Raw genomic sequence first — 11,813 nt, forward strand, 5'->3', positions numbered from 1 at the left:
ACAGCGGTGACACTGAGCTGGCTTGAAAATCTTTTTCAAATGATCCCTTTAAAACTTTCTTCTGAAACAAATCTCTACGCAATATTCTTGCCGCCTTTCCGAGAACAAACATATCGCTTTGGGACAAAGCTAAAGATGAAGCTTTAAGTACCTCATAAACATCTTCACGGAATGCTAAAAACACTTTACTTCCTGAGGGAACTCACTGAGCCCTCTAGCCGACTGAACAAAATCCGTTTGTTCAGTCTGGATGAAAGAGCTCGTCCTGCTGAATGCTGACCAAGATTTTCAAGTGCACGCGTGCACGGTTTGACTAGGTCCAAAAGGCAGAAATAAATGGAATCATCTCTTAGCTCTTCTAATGTGTTAGTCACTTCCGCGAATGATAGTATTTCAATCTGAGACACATTTTCTTCACCGGGTTCTTTCGATTGCACTGACAGCCAAGACCTTTGTCTGTTCTTAAAAGCATTGAAGCATCGCTTATGGTACTTCGCTTCTATGCCAACCGTGTCACTTGCTGCCAATTTTTCTAAGAGCTTGGTATCTCTGAGATGTTTCGACTGTTGTAATATCACTTTGCTAAGTTAAAGACTAGTTGCTTCTTGGTAAGGCTCGGTATCAAAACCGGTATCACAGAAAAAGCACATAAGCGTAGCGGGGGCAGTACATCCACTGTGCCTAGTAAAAGGCGTTTTTGATGCACATCGTCCCTTGGAAGGGCTATAGTCTAGTCTTTTTCTATTAGCTTCCTCAGCAATTTCACGCTCATATTTTGCGTTGGCTCTCGCAAGCCTGGATGATGAATACATCAGTCAACACTGCTTGTGCCAGAGACCCTTACTGCTTGCTATGGTAGTACTAATGCTCAGATCTCCATCTTGAAGACGACTGAGGCAAATAGATGGGGGTAGCGCATTTACTGACGAAAAACCAAGAAGATTCTCTTCGACCGATTTGTAGCTCTTAGGCAGAGGGGAAACCAGATCTTTCACATTCTTCTCCTGACAAAAAATGCATCTGAACCAGTCAGTGGACAACTTTCTGGCACCAATAATCAGAGGGGTGGTCTCGGAGTCGAATTGATGCATTCTGAGCGATTTAGTGCACTGATCAGCCCGAAAAAAAAGCTAAATCGATTCTGCCAATCATTATCGAAAGTCTCGAGGCAAAACAGGACCTCATCTAAAATGGAAATCGACGAACAAAGTAAAAATACACAGAACTAAAATTCTAGTTTAATTTTTAAAAATAATAAAGTATCCAAACTAGAGCTGCAAAAAAAGTGTCCCGTATAGCAGCAATTTACAACAGCTTTTGATATTTCCTGTCATTGTTTCAGCGCCCCGACACTCAAAGGGGCTTACCGGAGAAAAATGGTCGTCTCATCTAAAAGAAGGAAGTTCCAAACAGACCAGTCTTCTTTTATTTACACGTTCAGTGCATCCAACGTACTTGGCGAACAAAAAAAAAAAAAAAATTGGAGATTGCCGATTTTGTTTTGCACCTTGGCGCCCCTTTTTGGTCCTATGAAAAAATCAATGACAGATCTGGACTCGGCAAAATAATTATTTCGCAAAGACGCGCATTGGTACCAACAGTACAAACTAAAAAAACATTTTAAATTTAAAAAAAAACATTTTCATGGCTTTCTGGTAACTTTTTTTGCGCCCTAGCGCCCCCATTTTTCAACCCAGAGAAAAAATGATGATATATTCGGATGGAGCAAAAATTCTCTGTCGGACAAATGCTTTGTTGCTGACATTAGCACTTATATAAGCATTTTAGGTATTTCATGTCCTTATTATCAGCACCCCCGGCGCCCCCAGGGGTGCATCAGGGAAAAAAAATGGTTACTCTGCACATAAATTGGATTCCCAAACTGACTGGTTCTATGTGTACCATCTTATGCAATACACCCTACATGCTAGACCAGTTAAAATCCACTTTCTGTTCCTTCTGCTTTCACTATTGGCACCCTGGCGCCCACATTATTGCACCTACACAAAAACAAATATGATATTCAGAATTAACAGAGATTTGCACACCGCGCGAAACTGAAGAAACACACTCTAAAAGCGTACTTTTAGCGCCTAAAGTGCGCAAAGTAGTGCTTTGTCATAGTGGCATTGGTTCCAATTGGGTTCTCCATGGTTCAAAGCCTATTTCTGAGAATTTTCATGCTTTCTTCACTAAGTGCACAATTGTAATGATGTTTGTCGCTAAGCTGCCCTACCACTCCCATTCAATAGGCCTATAATATATAACATCAAAAAACAAATCTACAGTACATTTTTGAACTTTAGAATAATTTCACTCTTCTTAAAACGCTTTAAAACACTTTTCACTACATTTAAAAATTTAAAAGTATAAAAAAAAAACTATATATTGAGCTTACCAGTTGTAGAAGGAGTAAAGCAGCACATTCCTTCCTAAAAAGTCCAGTAGTCCACATAAAATAAATAGTTATTATGGTTAATATTAATTGTGCGTCAGCTATTATGAAAAAGGGACGGTCAGTCAGTGTTTAGGCGCGTATGAAGGGGGATGCAGATGCCTAAAACATGGCGTCTCAATGCCAAAATTGTCTAACTCTCCATGTGCCTTCATATAAATATACAAAGGGGTACAGGCGGAAAGTAGGAACTGATGTCTCATCTTCAGTTCATTTCGAATAAGCCTGAATAAGGGTGCTGCAGGGTAATACATCCATTCTTACTACAGAAAAATGGGTCTGACATTTATTTTAAGGTTTTTTTTTTAACTAAACTGATTTGCTTCATATTTAAAAAATTAATATACAGCGATGTGTTAATGTGCATTACCTAAAATGAATGAGGGGCGGTCAGTCATTTTGCAGGGGGAGGGGGGGCTTCAAAGATTGTATTTTAGTGCCTAAGCATCCTAACTTTGATTAAGCCTTCAGATAAATAGAAAATGTCTTTTGGGGAAGGGAGGGGGTAGAAATTGGTATTTAATCCTTCTTGATTCCCAGGATTGTCTTTGGTCTCCGCCTTTATTATTGTTGCTTGCGTTGGGGGATAATAAGTTCCCAACAGTGCGATGATCTTTTATATGTATCATAAATTACTAAATTCGGAGGGGGACAGAGGGGGGCAAGCGTTTCAAGTAGCTTTGTTGTCAGTGGTTTTAAATGGTAATATTTCTCTTTTCCTATTTATATACAACGTTTCAATGTATTTAAACATAAGTATACAGTGTATTTAAACATTAGAAACCTATTGTAGAGGTCGGGATGGCCTCAGCCACGTAAAAGATAAATTACGCATTATTTCCATCCTTACGAACAATAATACCCCTCTCCAGTCAGCTGAAATTACGTAGTAAAAGTATTAATAAAGGACTTATCCAAAAAAACTGCTGTTCATCGAAAATTTTGACTAAATATTCAAATTTTGTCCATTATTTTAGTTTCAATCCAACGCTTCAATTCAAACTGAAAAAACGCAGACAAACTGAAAGAGTGAGACGTAAACAATCAATTTACAATCATTGATATTTACAATTCAATAACAAGAAATCTGGGGCTTGAGGGGCGGGTGCCCCGAATCAAATCTTGGTTAGGAATGGGCATGATATAGAAAACAATCAAAAACTAAATAAAAAAATAAGTTTTTTAAATGTAAGTAAGGAGCAACATTAAAAATCAAATGAACAAAAATTATTCCGTGCATGAAGGGAGTTGCCCCACCCTCAATTCCTCCTTCTTTACACTAAAGCTTGACTTTTTTCCTAATTCTTTAAGAAGTACTGCCGAAACACAAGGGTCGTTGAATTATTATAAGATGGTATTTTTAAAGTGCTAAAAACTTCAGCGTAGCGAGCGAGGGGTTGAGGAAGGGTTATCTTCAGTTATAGACCGAATAATTTGTGTTTGCTTTAAGTTTTAATGTTGCTGCTTACTTTCAATTTAAAAAAATCTGTTTCTAAAAAAACATGTTTCTAAACATTTCTGGACATGTTCAAAAACATTTCTATACGGAGGACCAGTAAGGACTAATAAGAACGAGTTACTCCGTAACTCGTTCTTATTCTCGCTTGCGCTTGTCTTCTAACCGCCAATTTCTTTATCCAAATAGCGATCCAGGATATTAATTCTTAAGCAAAAAACTAACAAAAGTTTCTTTAATACACTAATAAAAAATGTCAATTAAGAACTAACATTAATTAGCTTTTTTAAAAGTCCAAAATGAAAGTTTTTCGAAGAAAAATAAAGAGTTACATTTGACCAAAGACGATTGTTAAAGTAGTATAATATTTAAAGTTAAGGCGAACAAAATTACTATCAATGAATACTTGAAATTACTATCAAAAATAATTAGGTCATACTTAAAACAAAATCAGATTTATTTGTGACCCCCCGAAATGTTTGTTCGACTCGTAAAAACGTAACAAAAATGAATACAAACAAATTCTTGATGTGATTTGAAGCCTTTTTGTATGCCCCCCCCTGAAAAATAATTTTTTGTACCCCCCCCCCCCGAAAAAAATCCTGGATACCTCTGACACGGAGAAGTTCGCGTTGAGCCTTGCCACCGATACCTTGGAAGAAATTATTATAAATTCTTTCCCCTTTGCCTTATTGACTGAGTTTGGGATAAACATTCCTACCGCTCATCATGCCATTTTGGGGAGATTCATCTAAATTACCCATTAGGTCCCTCATACTGACAAACATTTACCCTTCCCATCATCAATCATCCTCCTCCAACAAACCAAGGCTTCTTATCAATAATAAAAGATTTTCCCATGGCTATTCTATCTTCGAGAACAATTAGTAAGCCTACGAGATGGCTTAGAATTCTTATCAAATGATTGCTTAGACTGCTTAGACCAAGCTGGCGTGCGTCGGCCGTGCGCGTGTTAGGCATTGCGCGTTAAGGCTAGTGAAGCAATTAAGCTATTCGAGATTCTTCAGTTGCGGAGGATTAGAAACAGTTTAGATTCTGCAGCGGTGCTGGAAAGTCTATAGCGGATGAAATATCATTAATTTGAGGAATGAAGAGTTGGATTTTGATTGTTTGTTTGCATGTAACTCATGGTAAGTTATGTGGTTTGGTTATATTAAGGGATAGCCTATAACTGATGTCTATTTGCGAAAATTACTTCAAATAAATGTGCGCCTATTCCTACCTTATTTTTTCTTGGGCTATTTGCATTATTTGAGTTGTGTCTGTGTTAATTGCTGCTTATTTTCGTCAAAAGCTTTTTTTCATTCTCGATGTGCCTTGGCTTGTAACCACAATTAGGCCTATTGTTTGTAGCCTAATTATAAAAAAAAAATGGTAAAGTTATTTCTAGATTTTGTCACGGGAAAGGTTTTCAAATTCTATTAATCCGTATCTTTCACTTAAAGGGCACGGACCTTTGATGAATTTGGAAAACTTTGCATTGTAAAGGTAGAATTTAGGGAAATAGAGCTATAGCACAAAAGAGGGTCAAAGGAGTGTTGATTAAACCTCACTCCTTTATTGTATCTTGTTTCAACAGGTTTCATAAAGTTTATGAAAATGTTTCTTCAGTTTGAAAAGAAACTACCTAGTATAGCTTAAAACTCTTCAAAACCTCGCTTCAGAAAAAAGCTAAGGAAGCGATTTGTTTTCGGTATTAGCCTAAGACTGGTGTATGACCTATCTTTTATGCAAACTTCCATGTCTTCTATGCAATAAAGGATGGGGACTATAAAAGGTCACAGAACAGAAGAATTGCCTGAGTATATGTGGACATTAGGGTAAAACTGATAAATATCTTGAGATTTGGGTGGGAAGAGTTCTGAAACCATGTGTGCGTGACTGAGATCAGACATACGAAAGCAGTTCCTCTTTCTTTTAGTGGTTGAAAAAAATCTTGTTATGAACCAATTGTGGTTGGAATGAAACCAAATATTCTAATTTTTTTTTAAATATGTAAAACAACCCAAATCCTAAGTTTCCCCAGTATTTGAAAACTCAGAGAAGGATAAGAAACTTCAAGAGAGCATCAAGTAAACTTAGCGACAAAATTGAGTTGGCCCAAAAGCGTGCGCTCAGGATCATTTACAAAGAGAGTAAGATCCCATACTCCTTCCTCCTTAAAACCGCGCGCATCACCACATTAAAAGAATGAAGGGAAAAATTAGTTTGTGTTTTGCCAAATCCACCATTTCTAATTTCCGTACTGAGGATATTTTCTCTGATTTTTACAACCCCATTAGACCCTGACTCCCCCGATTAGCCTTCTTGGTAATCCCAACCTGCTCTCCGATCCATGTTGTTACAGAGAGGTTCTGAAAAGTTTTATCACCATTATTCTGGAGTGCCACCTTAACAATTTCTTATATGTGTTCTGAACCTAAATGGACTCCTCCGTCTCTTATTTTAGTTGATGGGGTATGGTGGTACAGTATCAAAGTTTTGTCAAAATCTTGGGGAGGGGGAGGAATTGGAGCCAGTTTTCCAATTCAAGTAAAATGTCAGTGAATAATTAATAATGAGCCATATAGTACCATAAAAGCAAATGTATACTACAGAAAATTGGTCTTTTCCTGTGGATGCTTGAATTATGTTGGCATATCTTAGTACTTACAAGGTTTTTAAATACACTAAATTTCTGCTGGGGAGGGGGGGACAAACTGGGTCTGTTGGGGATGGGGCAAAGTGGGGTCTGGGGAGGGTTCTCCCCTTGTAGCAAGTTACATCCCTGGTATTGTCACAATAACTATGCCCATTTTTTTATCTAACACCACTTTGCTTTACCCATTTGTGGTGCTAATTTGAGTTCTATTTCTCTTTCAATTTAGTGGTTTGTGCAATCCTTTCTTTAATTTTAAATATTTCTTTTTGAAATGTTGATATTAAATTAACATTTTTATTTCAGTCGTTTTTATTTGAACAATATTTGGTTTGGAATATGAATTCGGCTAATTTTTTTTTCTTTTAGTCTGTGGTAGTTGTTTATCATGATGTAATATAATTTTAATAGCGCCCCCTCCCCGTCTGCGTTTTTTCAATAATCGTACTAAGTTAATTTTAGTTCTTGAATATTGATTTTTTTATTTATATTTTATTAATTTGTATCAAACTTTATTTGCCATTTTTACTCTTGTTTGACTTTTTTTTACTTTGGTCCAGCTGAATCTCTTGTTTTATTATCTCATCAACGATTATATATTCAGAACCTGTTCAAGCTTCAAAAGAGTTACAGGTTTATGTGAATTGAATGCTTAACAGCTTACCTCTTATGGAAATACTTTATGCTAGAAAATGCTGTCTAAATTTTGTTCAGAGTTATTGTAGACATTACTTAATAGTCTTTAATTGAATAGTATTATTCCAAAAATTGATTAGGTTGCATACTTAAACAATATCTTATCGTATCAGAATACCATGGGAAAAAACATATTTAAAAAAACACCGAAGATCATTCTATTTTCCATCATAAAAAACAATAGCAGGTAAAGCAATGGAGAATTTATCTAATATAATGATTTTTTTATAAATCATAAATGATCTGGCTGTATATCTAAAGGCCATCCTCAGTAAAGCACATATATAAATAAACTAAGACTTACAATAAAATACGATCGTTAAAACTAAAATTAAAACAGTCCCAGACCACTACTTCAAGAAAGATCAACCAGGACTCAAGACAAAGCAACAAAACACGGGGTGGCTCATTCAAGTAAATGCAAATCAATAACAATCAATTACCTGAATTAATTGCCTCGTTTAGGGTTGTTTGTCTTCAACTCTGGTTGAGTTTCCCTGAAGTAATGATTCTGGGACTCTTTTTTTCTAACGATCGTATTTTATTGTCTTATTTTGTTTATGTACGTACTTTGCTGAGGATGTCCCTTGGATATAGAATCGAAATATTCATTTAAGGTCTAAAAAAGAAATTCTACTGTTTTAAATAAGCTCCCCACTGTTTTACCTGTTGTTGTTTTTATACCCTACTTTAAGTATGTCAGTCATTCTTGTTTGACGTTCACCTTCTATCCAATTATACTCTTAGCAGCTCTACTGTATAACATGAATTAGAAAGAAAGTTAACCAGTAGACGAGGAGGTTGAGGCAGAATGTGGCACTGAGACAGTAAGGTTCATTGATTCGCTGTTACAAACAACAAAATTCAGTTTTTCTGTTTTGAGAAGCAATTGGCAAAAAAACTGTTGCGATTACCTATTAAATACATAGGTACTTGTATAGAATATGGTAAGTACGCGATAAGTGATGTTTCGTTAATACTAATGAAAAAGAAGAAAATAGAAGGAAAATATAATAATTCAGAAACCAATTTGGTATATATATTTGCACATTAGGGGAGGGGTTAAAGCATAGTGTATACTAAATACATAACCTAGCCCAACCTAGGTACCTTTTAGTCTCCATAAACCCCAAAAAACTAAAGTTTAAACATGGTTCTCGGAGTGAGAAACCCTTTGCTTATATCTCACAGGGCAGCGTAAACCTGTTTTCATAACGATCTTAGCAATACAATTGTCGCGCACTTACCAGATTCTACACAAGTACCAATACATATATTGCATCATGGTATGCTTTCAATGAAGTGTCATAAAATCTTAGTGTAGGTGTCGACAGGTTCCCCCTAAAAAATTTGGGTGAGGGGGTTCAAGTATTATATTCCCCCCTGGATACGGCCTTCCACGTAACTCTCAGCACAGTTCAAGATGGGAATTTAACATATATTTTCTATTTTTCTGTTCAAATTAATTGAATCGGAAATTGAAAGTGAAATTTTGGTCATTTAGGAAAGACTATGGCATAAAAACGAAATAATCTCCCATGCTGAAGAAAAATATGCCAATTAATGAGATTTGCCTGGTGACATTCATTTAGACACATATTATCGGGTAATAAGCTACCTAGGATTCTGTTGGGGACAACGTACTTTAAGTGTATGATTTAATAACAAAAAATTTTCCCCTGAAACTAAGGAGCAACATTCAAACTTAAAACGATAAGAAAGAATTTAGTACATCAGGAGAACTGCCGCTTGCTCAGCCTTCGCTCTTTACGCTAAAGTTCGACATTTTGTCGCACTTCTTTCATAAGGACTGTTTAAAATCGAATAAAATAAGTGATTGTTAGTCTAAAATGGCTTTTCGTTGATCAGACTGAGATCCTGACACCCGTGATCGTAAAAAAGATTATTTTTTGTCAACATTATATCCTTTGACTGCAGAGACGGCCCGAGGTGCAAATATAGTATTATAAAATATAGTATGTTTTATTGAATATTGACAATTATTTATTCATAATGCTACAAGACTATGCACTTTGCTTGTAATTTTTATCTTCCTTGGGGAGAGGGGACCTTTTTGCAAGTCAAAACTTCACTTAACCTTTATTACAAAATAGGCAACGAAAAAACTAACCCCAAACAATTAGTATCAAGAAAGTTTAAAACTAACTTAGAATAAACCCTATTTCCAAACCAAGGCATAACAATTTTTTGAATCGTAAATCTTTAACTCTATGCTCAATGAAAGAATGTAATTAGATTTGAGATCTCTTTTTTCTCGATACTAATTATGAAAGGAATTTTCAGTAAATGACAGAGAAAATTCCAATACAAATTGAATCTCAAGTTCTGGGGCTGGACCCCAGTATCAAATTACAAGCAATAAACTAAATGGTCTATTAAAAAGTATTCAAGTTACAATGAAAATTGAATCATTGGTAGGTTTAATATATTCTACATCACGATCCTAAATTATTTAGGTCCTACATAGGCAAAGAGGGCAAAGTTACTGTTTCGGAATGATCTTTTTAATAGCAAAGCGTTTTATAATCTTAATAAGAATAAAATTTATTACTTTGGATATTTGCCCTGACGTTAGAAGGGATTTTGATAAAAATTTTCTGGCTTCAAAAATAGTAGTGTAAAATTTGGTCATGGTCGAATTGGTCACTGCGAACTATTAAAGACGATTGTAGAGAAGATTTAGAACATGCATTCTTGAAAGAGCTATTAAGAAAAATTTAGCAATTGATACTTATCTTTAAATAATAACAACGATCTTCTTGCCTTAAATCAGGTTTAATAATTTCACAGCCAGATGATATGCTGCTACTCCTGGCAATATTAAAATTTCCGAAAACACATTAGATATGATTTTAAAGCAACTAAGAAAAGGTTCATTTCGGACACAGCATAAAGATATAGCAGTAAGTTTACCGCAGATAGTTTCTGGCCCTTCATTGTCGGTGCGAACAAACAGCTCCTCCCACTTATTCTTGCATTAGCGCGTACAAACAGCTCCTCTCATTTGATCTGCCATCAGCGGTCCAATTACCCTAGAACACTTATTTTGGTAGAAACTTCCTCAAAATGCCTTTGAAACCAACTTGAAACTTCCAAACCTACTTTTAATTCCTAAAAACATCTAATAATAACATTTCACTACTAATTACCAATTTTCATACATGTATTGGAATAAATTAATTTAAAATTAGTTTCTTCAAAATTTAGTGTTCCAACGTTGAAGCCAAGTTTCATGTTCAAGAGAAATCTGACTGGTCTACCCGTGAAAAGATCTAATGTCGCTTATGTTTCTACGTTCTCTGGAGCACTTGCGCCTCGGTCCGGGTTTTTATAATGAGTGAGATAGGGAAAGATCATACTGCCTATAATTTATATACTGTATTTTGAATAACCTCTGTTAAGAGGTTGTTCACCATGGCGATAGTCCGTCCAACAGGGCTCTCTTCTATATACTCCTGGCAAGTAGTAACCTAGGTTATATTTCTACGACTTTATGTTCCATCCTGTGTTATTTGCTTGCCTTATGTTCCTTCCTGTGTTATTTGCTTGCCTTATGTTCCTTGGTACCTTTCCAGAGCATGTACCTATGGATTTGGGGCCTTTACGGTCCTTCCTGTGCTATTTGGGGCATTTTATGTTCCTTCCGGTGTTATTTGCTTGAAGCTATAGGAATCTTTAGAAGCTCTACACCTTTTCAAAGAGAGTGAGTATAACTTGATTTGTGGTTAGGATTTGAATAAAAGGAATAGTTTTCACTACAATTCATATTAGTAAGAGAATTGAATTCAAACTGGTTTAGTTTTTCAAAGAGAGTGAGTATTTGACATTTTTGCAAAAAGGGATAAGGAATTCGCAAATTGGACACTATGAACGATATTAATTAATGTTTTGAATAATAGGAGTGTGAATGATTCTAATTAGTGATTGGATTGTATGATGGTGGAGAAAAAAAAGGATTAAACTGATTAACAGTTAAGGTAACCTCGAAGGGGTTGTTAACTCAGGTAATTTTTATAAATTTGAAACAACATCAGTCTATGAAAATGGCTAACGACAATAGAATGACATTGTGAGTTGACCTAGCTTTACCTCTCCGATGTGTCAATTTTGGAGGGAAAATCAAAAATACTCAGAATCGAAAATAAATGGGGATCTGCCTCAAGGGGAAGGCTCAGAGGCCCTTCGTTCCCCCATTTCTGAGGGCAGGGGCGGGGGGGGGTGGGTCAATTTCGGAGGGAAAACCAAAAATACTCAGAATCAAAAATAAACGGGATCAGCCTCACGGGGAAGGATCAGAGGCCCTTCGTTCCCCAATTTCTGAGGGCAGGGGAGGGGGGGAGGGTCAATTTTGCTGGTAAAAACAAAAAAGCGCAGACCAGAAAATAAATGGGATCTGACTCCTTGGGAAAACTAAGTGGCCCGTCGTTCCCACATTTCTGCGGGCAGGGGAGGGAGAGGGTGAGTCAATTTCAGAGGGAAAACCAAAAATACTCAGAATCGAAAATAAACAGGATCTGTCTCATGGG

General features: G+C 36.2%; 1 protein-coding gene across 1 annotated transcript in view; it reads left to right on the plus strand.

Annotated features, from left to right (window-relative positions):
• Positions 1-4,932: 4,932 nt before the first annotated feature.
• Positions 4,933-11,813, plus strand: part of LOC148954033 (roundabout homolog 2-like) — a 218,984-nt gene continuing 212,103 nt past the window's right edge. Inside the window, exon 1 of the mRNA XM_089086894.1 lies at positions 4,933-5,062. Within this exon, the coding sequence (XP_088943020.1) occupies positions 5,020-5,062 (43 nt within the window). The 5' untranslated portion in view covers positions 4,933-5,019. The remainder of the gene's footprint in view (positions 5,063-11,813) is intronic.

This window comes from Artemia sp. Qi Xiang Cuo, chromosome 3, assembly GCF_049724085.1.
Source record: "Artemia sp. Qi Xiang Cuo chromosome 3, ASM4972408v1, whole genome shotgun sequence".
Taxonomy (NCBI): Eukaryota; Metazoa; Arthropoda; class Branchiopoda; order Anostraca; family Artemiidae; genus Artemia; species Artemia sp. Qi Xiang Cuo.